This window comes from Pinus tabuliformis, chromosome 1_2, assembly GCF_031772625.1.
Source record: "Pinus tabuliformis cultivar Carrire ecotype Pingquan chromosome 1_2, CPIR1, whole genome shotgun sequence".
NCBI lineage: Eukaryota > Viridiplantae > Streptophyta > Pinopsida > Pinales > Pinaceae > Pinus > Pinus tabuliformis.
The window spans coordinates 18572026-18586856 of NC_142298.1; the positions used below are offsets into that span (position 1 = coordinate 18572026).

At 34.7% G+C, this 14831-nt stretch overlaps 1 protein-coding gene across 3 annotated transcripts; it reads right to left on the bottom strand.

Annotated features, from left to right (window-relative positions):
• Positions 1-3406: 3406 nt before the first annotated feature.
• Positions 3407-7044, bottom strand: LOC149204105 (uncharacterized protein At4g28440-like). Of its 3 annotated transcripts, none has more exons than XM_089394643.1 (3): positions 6814-7044; positions 6461-6722; positions 3407-4126 (listed from the first exon to the last, which is right to left on the bottom strand). In XM_089394643.1, the coding sequence occupies exons 2-3, from the start codon at positions 6690-6692 to the stop codon at positions 3936-3938; spliced, it is 423 nt and encodes a 140-aa protein (XP_089250769.1). In that variant the 5' UTR covers positions 6693-6722; positions 6814-7044; the 3' UTR covers positions 3407-3935. The 3 variants fall into 3 exon arrangements, with proteins under 3 accessions (XP_089250769.1, XP_089250768.1, XP_089250767.1); XM_089394642.1 differs by having other exon boundaries at positions 6461-6733; positions 6814-7043; XM_089394641.1 differs by having other exon boundaries at positions 6461-7044.
• Positions 7045-14831: the final 7787 nt, after the last annotated feature.

Below are 14831 nucleotides of genomic sequence, written 5' to 3' on the forward strand. Positions count from 1 at the left end.
AAATTGGTCTGGAGAGCGGAAGCCCCCCCGAAAGTCAAATTCTTCTTCTGGCTCCTCTTGAAAGGAAAGATCCTTACAGCTGAAAACTTAAAAAAAAGGGGCATTATGGGCCCTTCCAGATGCCCAAACTGTTGCCAAGCAGAAGAAACAATGCAACATTTGTTCATAGATTGCAAAGTAGTAGTAAATTGTTGGAAAGACATGGCCTCAGTTGGGGAAGTCACATGGGATCCAAAAGCATCTATAGTAGAAACAGTCTACAATTGGAAGAAACTTTGCCCTTGGAAAAGCAGGAAGAGCAAATTAACACAGCGGATATGGAACACAATACCTTTAACTCTTCTTTGGAGTATCTGGTTAGCCAGAAATAAGAAGGTTTTTCCAGACAAAGGACACAACATTAGAATCATGTGTCACAAAGCCAAGAGCTTAGCGGTGGAAGCTGTTACAGCCCGCACCCAAGGCAAAATCGAGGTCATCAACTACAGTGTAGAAGAAAGAAATTTGATCAATTATGGACATGGTTGCATTATCAGCGACCAGGATCCAAGAAAAGAAAATTTGCAGTCGAAGGAGCCAACTAATGTTTGGAAACTGAGGCCCAAAGAAGAAGAATTTGCTCTCTGGCTTAGCAATTGCAATAGTTTCTACCTATTTTTCAATGGCGCTTCAAAATCAAATCCCGGCCTAGCAGGCGCAGGGGGCCACATATGCAATGCTAATGGAGAGTCTATCTTGCATTTCGAATGGGGGCTGGGTGAACTTTCCAACAACAGGGCTGAGGGACTGGCCTTGTTCCAAGGACTCACCCAGCTGATCAAGCTGGGAATCAAGAAGGTGATTGTCTTTAGCGACTCCGCAATCATAATTCGGCTCATGGTGCAAAGGCTGAGCACGCCAAATACTCTATTGCAACAAATCAACAGCAGAAACCAGATACTACACGACATGTTGGAGGAAGCCCGTTATTATCATATCCTAAGGGGACTCAATAAAGATGCTGATAAATATGCCAACAAGGCCTGTGAACGCCCCAAAGGCCAACTCAGCTGCAATGATATCTTGACCACCCAACCATTGCCATGAGGAACGCGCACATAGTCAGCACATGGGGCACCGTAACCAATAGAATCCGCAACTGCAGGCAAATCAGCAGAGCAGAGGACAGAATAGATAAGGTCGAAAGGAATAGCATCAGAAACCCGATCAGGCAATCTGATCAAAGCATGGGAACCAGGATTCACAAAGAAGTAAATCGTCCTCGCCATCAAACACAAGATTTTGATCAAGATATGTGTCGGAAGGCGCAGAGGAACATTGGGATGCGTTGCTCCCTCTCCCATCACCGCATTCAGGGAAATCCTTTATATATTCCCGGTATGCAGCCTCAACATCCCACAGTTGGAACTTATTCTCGTAGGCTCCAGAGCGGAATCCCAGCTGAGTCTCACCAAGCTATCTGTGTTACTCTCTGTCAGTCCGAGCATCTACACCCAAGTTCTTTTAGCATCCTTGAGAGCAGTGCTGCTCTCACTAACAGCAAGATAAATCCTCAGAGGCACGGAGATAAGCAAAGACGTAGTGCCAACAACCACTCAAAGGGCACAATGGAGGAGCAATGTTTTCACTGCAGGGATCTGCAAGCCGAATTTGAAGAAGTTCGAGCTCAACAGAGAGCGTTGGAGGATCAAGTGCGTAGCTTAGAAACCAGGCTTGAAGACCAATGTAAAATCCTCCACGACAAATATAGAGCGGAGATGGCTCTCTTTTTACACAGGGTACACTCCCTTCATGAGCAGTTCAGTGATTTGAGCAATAGATGTAGTCATGCAGAAGAAAGAATCTCAATACTCAAATACATGATGGAAAAGAAAGATGCGACATCCTCCTCCAGCGCAAAGCCGATAGCAACTGACCAGGATCCAGAAGGATCAACAGCAAGGAAGATAAGCAATATTGAGATTGATTAGTAATGTGTTGCAGATGTAAATTTTGGGGCCGCCAGTTTATAGAAATCTATAGTAGTATAAGTAGCACTAGGAGCAGTCAAACTAAAGTCAGAATCAAGGAAAGAATCTGTTTTGTGATTCCTTGGATTCAAAACGCTCTTGAAGCATCTTATGTATGGCAATCTGCCTTCTTTTTTCAGATTAATATATAGCACCCGATCTTTGTCTAAAAAAAAAGAAAACAAAGCAACTCGAAAATATGGAATAGGGGTACCAAGAGGTACTCTCACTCTCAGACTCATTGGTCCATTGCACTTCTCAGAAGGTTTCCTCTCTGTTTTATATTTCTTGGTAATCCAATTCTTGTAAAATGGAAAAAGATGCCTCTATACCATGCACTTCTTTCTCATAACTGATTATGCAGTGATCTGCTTTTCATGGCTGATTCCTTTCTTTAGCCGCAGCCATTTCAGATTGGAAGACAAGAATCTTCTGATTACTTCTGTTAAACCATAAACGGTGCTCTTAATTCTTTACAGATCATGCGCTTCATGGATTATACGTACTGCCCACCTATACTACAAACCGAGATTTTGCATTAACAACGAATCGAAAAATATTCTGTTTTAGATTTCAAAACGCACGACAATAGTGACAACAAATTGTGTCAACGCAGAGGCATTTAATGGCCCCACGGGTGGATAGTTCCACTTTTACATATAATCAAAGCCGTCAGCTAACCCCAATCATCTCTTTTATCTCCTTAGTTGTTGGCACCAATCCTAAACCTATCACCTAAGAGCCCCGTGTGCCACATTAACATGTCATCATATGCTGCTTAATCAAGTAAGCTCCTTCCGTGTTCGAGGTTGGGGCAGCAGACAGCATAGGGTATACAATGACCATCTTGCTAAGAGATTAGCATGACTTTTTATTTTAGGAAATTTCAAATTTGGATTAAAAATATCAGGGGCAATGGAAATATGCTTCATACCTAAGGGAAAAAAATATTTTGCATTGGAGATGATTGGACAACCACATGGAATCTCATCTTTGGGAAATTATGTGTACAAAAACTATACTATAATCCAGGTTTACCATCCAGTTTGGGAAAGGAATGTAAATTTCCAATGTAAGGATCCTCGATTTAGATGACTGTGTCTACGATTCCATAGATATCTCTTCGTTAAAAGAAAAGGCCTACTATTCAGACCTGCCAAATAGTGTCTATGGATTGTTATAGATTTCTTTGAAAAGAAAAGCCCATTATTTAGGTCTGTAAAACATTAATTGAAAAATTTAACCAGTCTAACAGCCATTCATAAAGAATCAAGAATTCCATAACTTCCAAACTTTTAAATGATAAAAGACAACTCACAAAGGCAACCTCAACCAATTAATTAAAAATACTAAATATAAGAATGCACATAGAATTGCATACCATCTCTGCAAACAAATGATCCAAAAATTGGCTGTAGACCAAAGTTTCAGAATTAAGTGAACGAAAATCGGTTGTATTACAAGTAATTTTGATTTGTGCCTATTAGTGTACTGTAACATCAGGTATTCTGTACAATGAAATCTAAGCAAAGACTAAAAGCTGACATCCCAAGAAAAAGTGGATAACCTAACTATTACCATAAGCATTTTGAAGTATGACACAAAAGATGCATCTCCCATATACCACAGTAGAAAACAGGCTGCCCCCAACCCAAGCTAACTAACCTTCACTGAAAGCAAGTCAGTGTTCTAATGAGAATCTTGAGATAGCAAGGCCAAGCATGTTGTTGCCCAGATTCTCACCATATTTCATTGTTTTCTATGAAGGGGAATTTGTGATCAAATCAAAAATAAGCTGAAACTGCCACCCATTACCAGTATTATCGCTTACTGTCCATTCCATGTTTTGCATTTGCCTACTAAGTGAACATTTAATTAGAAATGCAGGGGATGCATTGCACCCCTCACTGTGCAGAATTATAAGTTTTAGTCTTCTTGAACATTGACCAACTCATACTCCACAAGAGAGAGATTATTCTCCTCCTTCACGGAGAATTCCGCAGGCTCAGTCACCTCAATCCTACCCCATTTATCAACAGCAAGTCGCATTGAACCTTTAAACATGTCGATCTTAGCATTGCGCAAGATGACTGTAGACCCTTCCTTCATAAGATCCACTGTCAAAACATGCAAAAACTACCAAATGAGAACAAAAGCAGTAAACCAAGCAATACAACAATGTCAGAAAAAACAATTTAGAGAATTTGCAGTCAATACTAGAAAATGTATTTGAAATAGTCAGAAAAAACAAATACGATAACCAAACCTATCTGCATTAAAATCTAATGAAATGCCGGGAAAAGTAAGTTAATAAAACAAGGACACGCTTCACAGCAAATGCATATCAAAGTATGCCATAAACGTTGTCACAATAATACAAAATAGAGAATGCTGGATATAAAGATTCAAAACTGAATTGATTCAAAACTACTTTGGAGTTTATCATCTTTCTAATATTTTTAGTAGCGATAGAAATAACTACCTATAGATGTTTATGGGAAGACTAGAAAATATAAGAGTCCAATATATTTTGAGTCAAGTTTTGGGGGCACCGGTCATGCACTGGATGGTAGAAAAAACAAATAAATTCAACTTTTATGCAGACGATAATTAATGACACCAGTCTAAATCCATTTCAAAACTGCATCTATCAAGCACTATGAGGGATCGAATTCACTATGAGGGATCAATTAGATGCAAGCACTATGAGGGATCAAATCATTCTAGGTGAAAGTCTGCATTGGAAAGTAGAAAAAAAACAACAAATTCATCTTTTATGTGGACCACACTGAATGATATTAGTGTAAATCCATTTTAAACCTGCATCTATCAAGCACTATGAGAGATGAGAGATCAAATCATTCTAGGTGAAATCCTTTCCTCAAGTTCCTGCACCATGGCATTGCATGGCATTCACACCTCGAAGGAATTTTTGATCCTTATCGGTGATTAAAAGATCCAGGAGTGGTATGAGTGATCACATCATTCTGGGTGAAAACCTTTCAAGTTTCTGCACCATGGCATTCACACCTCAAAGGAATTTTATCCTTATCGGTGATTAAAAGATCCAGGAGTGGGAGATCTAGATTGGTTTTATTTTATTTATTAAAATGAGCTACACACCAACGCACCTCCCGATCGAATCAGCAATGAGACATCTAATATGAAATCCTGAATCAATTTAACCCAATTATCATAACTTACATGCAGTTATTATGCAAGTATAAAAAACCAAGTCAATAAAAGAAAATAACAGGCCATCAAAATTGATGGACAAGTTAGACATAAAAGTGCGTTCGGAGTCCGGACAAAAAAAATTATGGATACATTCCACATGCTGGTTGTGGGTTCTTGAAGAAAGAACATTATATCAACATTTGAACAAAGATTTAGAAGCTTCGTTGGCTGGTGGAACGAGAGAGGCAAAGCTTGATTGATTAAAACGAAATGTTTTTGGAATATATTGCTACGGAGTGTTAACTGAGATGCATTGCTGTGTGTGTATGTCGCCAGGAGGAGGTGGATGCATTATCTACTTTTTATGATATCCAGTTAGGGAAGTGACTGACGGATAATTTCCTTCATTCCTCTAGTGCATACATACTTTATACCAGATACCCTTCCAAGCATCGTCTCTGAAATTATTGATTAAAAGAAATGTTGCCATATGTAAAAAATATACTAACTATTAACTTTCCCTTTGAATTGATGGTTGCTGTGAAGTACTGCATAACTCAGACGCAAGTTTGATTGATTAAAACAAAAATGTTTTTAGAATAGATTGACTCGGAGCGTTAAGTAAGATGCAATGCTGTGTGTATATGCATTATCTATTTCTTGTACATACACACTATACCAGAAACCCTTCCAAGCATTGTCTCTGAAATTATTGATAAAAAATGTGGTGATATGTAAATAATATAGTAACTATTAACTTTCCCTCTGAATTGACCGTTGCTGTGTAGAACTGAATGAGTTGCAGTACTGTCTGGATGTATCTATATAAATATATCCGGGGAACAAGTTGGATGCGTTTTCCAATTTTTTATCAGAGTGTTATCCAGGGAAGTTATTGACAGGTAATTTCCCTCACTTCTCTCGTGAATAAAATTTTATCCAGAAACCCTCATAAGCAATGCCATAATTAGAATCTCCCTAGAATGGTTAACAAAATATGTAGCAATATGTAAAAGGCCAATAATATACTAGCTATAACTTCCTTGCAATTTCAATCACATTTACATCATGGTTCATACGAATTCTTATAATCCACGGTTCTAAACCAACAACTATCTCTGATTCCATTTTATATAAGCGAGTGCCTCATCACGACATACCTTTGAGCACATATGACTTGTAAAATACAAACAAAGGGCAACATACGTCGGGTGAAAACAAATAATAATAATAATAAAGATATTGCAAATGTCAGAGGTAGGTAAAGAGGGTACCTTGATCGTTTCTGGCCGTGAAAATAACGATGCCTGTGTCGTCGCCAATTAAACATTCAGCGATTCGCATTTGACGTACTTGGCTGTCAGGACGGCCCTTCTGAAGCACAATCTTGGCACTTGTTACCTTCACTATCAAATTGTGGCCGGAAGTTCCCGGTCGAAGCTGATCAATCTTGGTAAACACGGGCTTCCTCAAATTCGAATTAGGATTGGAATTGGGAGACGACATTATCTCTCTCTCACTCCTCAACACGAAACCCTAAAGAATGCCTGAAAACCCCCTCTCAGCCGTTGAAAAAGAATCACAGAATGGAATAGACCCTGAGAAAATAAAAAACAAACATACATACGTGATCGGATGGTGTGGGAACACGGTCCGGGAAAAGACGGGCAGCGATTTAAGCAGATGAATTCCAAGATTTCTGTGTCGAAGAAACGTTTCGCCCTCAGGAAGCTGAACCGATTGCCAAAATAGAAAATCGAAAAGGCATCTCTAATATATGTCACACACCCACTTGCTTTAAACTTCCTTCGTATGGGCAAACGCCACCCGGATGACAAGGACAAGTGTATTGCGACACCTATATACAGAAGAGGTTGAAGCGTCCATGGGAGTGTTCAAATGAAGAGGAACTATTTAGGCGCACGTCGAGAGATGATATTTGAACTTGTGTTGGATTGTATTGGTGACAATTGGCAGGGCAATGACATGCAATAAGCATTGTGTTCTGAAGAGTATATACATTTGGAATACATTGTTATGGGGTTGAGGGTGTATATACATTGGAATATACATCATCATGAATATATATATAAAAATAAAAGTGACATGGTTTATTTACACATATTTAATATAAAGCATTTACGAGTAATTTAGAATTTATATAAAATAAAGATATATTTTGTTATGGGTTTAAAAGTGTAAATATTGCTGGTTATTTTATGGAGCTGAAGAGAGAGGTAGATGCGGATGTGTTATTTGGATTTGTATGGAATATGACATATGGTATAGGATATAGTGAGGATGTAGAATTAATATGAAGGCGGAGGCTATGGCATTTTGGGGTTGTTCTGGTTTGTAGGTTTTTTAGATATACACAATTTAAGTATATATGGAGACTCAGGTCATCATTAATCATGCATTGGGCACCTTCATTATTTCACACCCCTATCTACATGTTTGGCTCTGAACATCACATACCAACAGGATACACTTTCAAGAGTCACTATACAACACATCCACAAAGTGCACAATACTGTTGCGGATGTCTTGTCTACACAGGGTCTACTTGCCTCCATTGATGGGTTTCATATCACTCTGGAGGTGGATGGATGCTCGATAGATGCTAGTTTTATGCCTTTCCCTTGAGCTTTTGTTTTCACTGCAATTGACACTGTTTTTGTTTTTCTGCTACGTCCACATCATATTGATGCTCGTAAGGAATTTGAAAATTTGTGTTTTTTTTTTATTTTGATTTAAATAACTATTCATTGTTATATGTTTCTTTCTTCATAATTGTTTTTGGAACATTAAAAGATATATGTGTACACAGCCATTTATTGTAAAACACTGAACTAGTCTTTTTTTATATAATATACTAGGTTACTATATTTCTATAACCTATGTAGTAATATGATGCTAACATATGGTATCCAAATGTACTATTTTATAATAAAATCAGCGTTTTTTTGGGAAAAAAAAATCAAACAAACTTGAGTTTAAATATGTATACATTGGATATATATTGAGGGGTTAATTATTTATAAATGATAAGTGTGATGATATTGAATATATAAATTGAGATATACATATATACAGAGTTCCATTTTCCATTTTATTAGATAAGTGAGATGGTTTATTCACACATTTAATATTTAAGTAATTTACAATTGACATGAATGTATACATTGGAACATACTTTGTTATGGATTCAAGAGTGTATATATTGACTTAAGTTTAAATATGTAAGTGAGATAGTTGATTTGAACATATTCAATGTCAAATCATTTGTAAATATCAAATACTGTTAAAGTTTTTTAGTCTCTAAAAGAAGTATATTTTAATCGTAATAATCCTGCTTCTTAATACTTTAGTAGATACCTTGTTATTAAAAAGGAAAAGTATATTTTAATCGTGATAATCCTGCCTCTTAACACTTTAGTAGATGCCTTGTTATTAAAAGGGAAACACCTCTCAATACTTTAGTAGATATCTTGTTATTAGAAGGATAAAAAATTATTATTAGAGTGTATAAGAATAACATGTTGAAGAGTGTATACGTTTGAATATAATAAATAATAATAATAATATTATTATTATAAAATTTGGTTGAGAATGTCATTTCAATATTGTTACTTTGTGTATAGGTCATAGTTTAAATATGCTACTTTGTGTATGGGTCATAGTCTAAATATGTTAGCAAATAGATTTTTTTAACTTAAAAAAATGTTGTGCATGTGTCATAGTCTAAATATGCTAGCAAATAGTTATTTTTAACTTAAATCATTTTGGATAAGATAGAGGTGCAAATATCAAATGATAATATTGTGAAATTAAATTATATTAGGGTATTTAAGTGTATTGAATTTTTTTTTATATTGAAAATAATAATTTCATAAATCTGTTGATTGGGTTTAGTTTGGGTGGTTGGATGAAATAGTTGTTATTTTCTCATTCAAATCTAGTAAAATGAAAAGTTAATCTCTTGAAAAAAGTAAACGATGTAGAGCTCTTAAATGAGTATATAATGTGGCATTGGCATGGTACCAAAACAACCAACTAGGGTTTTAAATGGCATTGTGAATATGTAATTCCACTTTGATCTAGGAGTAGGGTTACTAGGTAATGTTTTGGCCTTTTTTATTAGTTAATATTAAAAGTAATATAAAATGGAGTTACAAAATTCTACAATTATTGTGCTGAGAGGCACTTTCTACACCCCAGTGTGAATGATATTTTAACATACATGAGACTAAAAATAGCCTATGGGACCACCAACCTCCCTATTTTTTGCCTTTTGCGATTCAATCATTTTCTTATTCAAATTGATGATGAGCTGATGTAACGCGACCTCCCACATTTACCCACTTTCACCAGCTTGTCGGGGTAAACATGAGCAGAGGGATACTATGACATGACTCAACCTCCTAAGTACAGTTAAGGAAGTGGAATCAACCAACCAAAGCTTTACTGACCTTCCTCGAGAGCTACAAGGCCCACAGGAACTAAACAACCACTCCAGGTGCCCAAACCCTAAGCCAACTTGCTTTTTAAGTGATTTGGACTCCCAATCGCTTGCATAACAAGGAAAGCCAGTGACTGTAACCCTCCAGTCGCATGGATAACCCTGCCTCCCAACGACTGCAGTCTAGAATTCTGAGTTTTCTGCATGCAACTCTGGAATCTGAGCCACTTTTTAAGGGCTAGGATCTAGACCTCTACCCAAAACCTAATATAACTTTCTAGAATGATAAATGGCACTAGGAAAAATACATTAACACAAAACTTAGACAAAAACTTGACCTAACCAGGCAAAACCATGACAGTAATTCTGTCAAACACATGGGGAACATGAAATCTACAGGCCATGAATGCATATCTGAACAAAGAGATCTGAAACTTATCTTAGAATCATCAAGAAGGTCTAATGCCCTCTCACAATAGCTGCAATAACATCTATTAGGTCATGCATTTAATAACCATTCATTTACCAATCAATTCATGTTAAGAGCCATAACTAGAATATGTTATAAAACCATGCTTATAATCGACATATAACCATAATAATAACAATGATAGAACAACCATCAAAGTTGCATCATAACAAGTACATTTACTCATAAAATACAAGAGGAAATTAGCTCTTATGAACATATGCAAAGTCAACCAAATTGGGGACTTCCACATACCACCTGACCATAGATTGGGTTGAACCAAATCCTCCTTTCAACTAATCACCCCCATGCCATATTCCAAGTATGAATATGGGATTTCATGGGATAAATCAATACATAAACAACCAAGGGAATCTAAAGGTTAAACCACCTCCACCCTCACACTACCATGATCGCACCTAAACTGATCTCGAGAATACAAAACCAAACCAAGCTTAGATGCCTCATAATTCTTTCACCATCCCTTGAGGTATTTTCCTATCTCCACCCACTTGTTGAGGGCTTCCCAAAGAAAACCATCTCCACCCCCAACCCTTGGGATTTTCCTGAGACCGCCTCACCCAAATCCAAAACCTTCCAGCAATCCAAAGCTCAATCAAGAATGAATCTCATCACACCATGACTATCCGAAAATGGCAAGGCAAGGTTGAAACCACTGTCCAACCAGGAAAACCCCATGCTAATGATAACATATGAACCAAATACACACATGCATGTACCATGCATGCCAAAACCAGCTAGGAAATCACACCTGTAACCTATTACTTGCAAGTATTCATGTTGAAGTCACTTGTTCCAACTCTTCCTTGCTTGATCCTTGATAGATCCTTGCTTTCCTTTGCTTGTCCTTGTTTTCCTCCTCCTCTTGGTTCTCTTTTTCTCTCTGAAACCAATTCCAAAACTAAATTGACAAAAGGCCTCAAACTGATGCTTTGATGCCTTTTTATTATTGATGCCTCTAATTTCTTCATTTTCCCTCTATTTTCCTCAATTTCCTCCTCACATGCAACTTGTGACCTTTCACCTTCATTTTCTCCTATTTTCCTTTATTTTCATAAATGAAATGCCAATAATGTTTTTTTGTCTTTTCAAAGCCTTTGTCAATGCCTTTGCCAATTTCCCTTAGCCATAATCAACAACAAGTGATGCCCACTATGATGCTTTGCCTAATGTTCAACTTGGAATACGTGTCTCGTTTATTTTTGCCTTTATTAACTTTTATTACATGAACTTTTAACCCAGGGTTGTTACAACTGACCCAACCTTCTAATAGTTCCCTCACTAAACAAACAATGCCAAGGGATCGATGTTAACATATTGTTATAATTGTCTCTGACATCTGTGAAAGCATCACATTCCAAAATGAAATGTTTTTTTATTCCACTGCCCCAAAGGTGCAAAAAGTACACACATGTTCTTCCCAAGCTTCTTTAGGTCTTTTCCACCGTCCTGTTTCACATCGAAGTTGGTGTGAATTAGTTCTTAATTGAGTAATAAGAATCTTTGCTCTCCACGGAATGATAGCTCCAATGTATTCTTTTTGTTGGAGATCGCAAGTGGGGTTGAATTCCTGAACATAATACTTCTTTATACCTAACTCTTTTCCCCGCGTACGCTTACAAAACTTCTCCATAACAATTTTCTTTAACTCCTTGCTATTTGTGGGACAGGCATTGAGGTAAATATTTTATTTTTGCATCCATTTGTTGTTTTGCCTCACCCATGTTTTCTTTCTTTTCCTCATGTCTTCATTGAAGATAAGTGTAATTTCGTGAATAAGTAATTCCACTTTGATTTAGGAGTAGGATTACTAGTTAATGTTTTTGCCTTTTTCTATTAGTCGATATTAAAAATAATATAAAATGGAATTACAAAAAATTTACAATTATCATGCTAAGAGGCACATTCTACAACCCAGTATGAAGGTTATGTGTAATTGTGTTCATGTTCAATGTAAAGTTGGCATGTATTTATTTTAAAAGAAAATTAAAATATTATCTAAATAAAAAGAACAATATCCACCATAATAAAAAAAAACAAAACAAAAAAACAAAACAAAAACAAAACAAAAAAAACAAAAAACAAAAAAGAATAATGTGTAGGAGATATGGTAAAAATATTTCAATCTCACTCATAACCATAAATAAAATATGTTGGTATCCATATGAAGTATAGTAATTTTATATTAACTTTAGAGGGGAATAAAGTAACTAAAGGTAAAAAATTCTTATATTTTCACTTTTGATCGTGAGAGATGTATAATTCTTATACTTTTTAAAAATGTTTCAAAACGATCCACTTGGGGTAACTCAATTTCACAATGGCCATGGAAATAAAGTCTCACTGAACCAAAAGCTTGGATTCAAATCTTGTGCTATCCCTCTGATTGGGGTGAGAAGTTAGACATGATAAAAATAAAATCCTACCAAACTTTAAAAAAATATATTTCAAAACACTTAAATAAAATATTTAAATATCTACACAAACTAATTTATTTCTTAAACTAACCAAGCTATACTAGTAATCAAACTATCCTGGTATGTTATGTAGATCATATGAATAAACTGTCATTGTGGAATCTCTATACAGGGCAACATTTATGTAAGATTCAAGTGCAATGGGTTTACTACTATCCATAGCCAATCAGCAGCTTATATTATGTTACTACGAGTGTTCACATTCATTTATGTAAGCTTCAAGTGCAATGGGTTTACTATTATACATAACCAATCATCAGCGTGTTTTATGTTACTACCAGTGTTCACATTACCTGTACTATTCAACCGTTTTAGTAAAGGTTAGTTGAAACGATATATATGTATATAAAGTGAAAGTATTATATATATATATATATAATAGGTTTTTCATTATAATTTATCAAAATTCAGCTATATAATTTCAAGATTTTTTGTTAATGAATTTTTTTGGAAAAAATCACATTGAGAATATTTGGTCGCCATGTTTTGAACCAGCCAGTGTGGTTCATTTTCAGGACCCTTTGTTGTTTAAAATACATTTTTGAATGCATAAATGGATTCAGCACCCTTGAAAATCTAATTAAAACTAACCTGAAAATTGGTCATGAAAAAGGCCATTTCGACTATAGGTTAGACTACGTATATTAGTATGGATCATAATTAAATATTTCAATGCCAAAAAAACAATTGAAAGTAAAAAAGTTTCATTAATTCCTAATAAAAATAATAAGAGCAAGATGTAGAATTCATTTAAATCTTAAAATAAAATTAACATGTGGCATTTAAAAAATATTATTAATAAAAATAAAAATAAAAATAAAAATATACATTCAAAAATACAATTTCAACCATGTAAAAATGATATATATAGAGAGAGTATTACTAGTGATCAAAAAACAAAAAAACAAAATTCATTTATGCATTCAAAAATACAATTTCAACCATGTAAAAATGATATATATAGAGACATTTTATCCCCAATATATCAAGGGGCAATACAGACCAAATATGTTGAGTTGCAAACATTTTTTCTAATTTTACACTCTAAAAACTATTTGCACTTCAAAACATTTAATATCTTTCCACATTTAATCCATGATTAAGATAAATCTATACAATTTTAAAAACCATTTCTTCATCATGATAATTTAAAATAAAAATTATCAAAATGGTAAAAATTAAAAAGTTGATTATTTATAATTATATTATTATTTTTTATACCTAATCAAATATTTTATTATTTGCCTTCCATATTGAAAATTGAGATATTGGGAAATCTACATGGTACTAACAAGGTATCATTATCTTTATTTGAAACATATATAGAAGCATTATATTTATTCGTTTAAAACCATAACAAATCTTTTATATTTCTTCTAAACTTACGACACCATCTAAAACCTGTCACCAAGTTTATGGCTATCATGTAGTTACTTTGCTAAGGATAAATTTGTCGAGAAAACTTCACTCAAAAACTAGGTATAGTAGATGATTATATAGATAACCAGAATTAAGTGGTGGTAATGTTATTGTTCTTGGTTTTTGGACTTTGGTTTTTGTCTAGAAAATAATATAAGAAAATGTTTTATTAAAATAATATAATGAATAAATTATGTGTATATATATGAGATAAATTTATCAAGAAAATTTGTGATTCTAAAAATTAGATATAGTAGATGTTTATATAGATAACAATTACTATTCTTGGTTTTTGGACATTGTCTTGACCTGGTTTTTGTCTAGAAAATAATACAAGAAAATATCTTATTAAAATAATACAATGAATAATATATATATATATATATATATATATATATATATATATATATATATAAAAGCTTGATGTTAACACTGTTGTGTTTTTACGATATTGCATAAGGACCAAGATATGTGTTTTGAAGAAAGGGGCATGGTTTCCACACTTTCACTCTACGTAGTATTCTTGTAGTATATGTTATACAACAAATTAAATTAAGGAAATTAAGGTTTTTAAAGAACAATCAAGGTTCTCGAGAACATAAGAGTTATATTTTATTAAACCATTCCATTGATAGCTCTGCACAATTCATATATTTCTATTTGAACAGAGAATTAAAAGTTATAAAAACGTATGAGGATATATTAAAAACAACAATGATGACTATGTAGAGAAAATATGAAGTATTGTTCGAGATTTCTTAACCAAGTAACCACGTTCAAAACACAACAAAAACTAT

Excerpts from the sequence above, each read along its gene's own strand:
- LOC149204105 (XM_089394643.1), bottom strand. The coding sequence starts at position 6,692 with ATGTCGTCTCCCAATTCCAATCCTAATTCGAATTTGAGGAAGCCCGTG. Across the intron at positions 4,127-6,460 it reads CACGGCCAGAAACGATCAAG|TGGATCTTATGAAGGAAGGG; the intron begins GTACCCTCTTTA and ends ATGTTTTGACAG.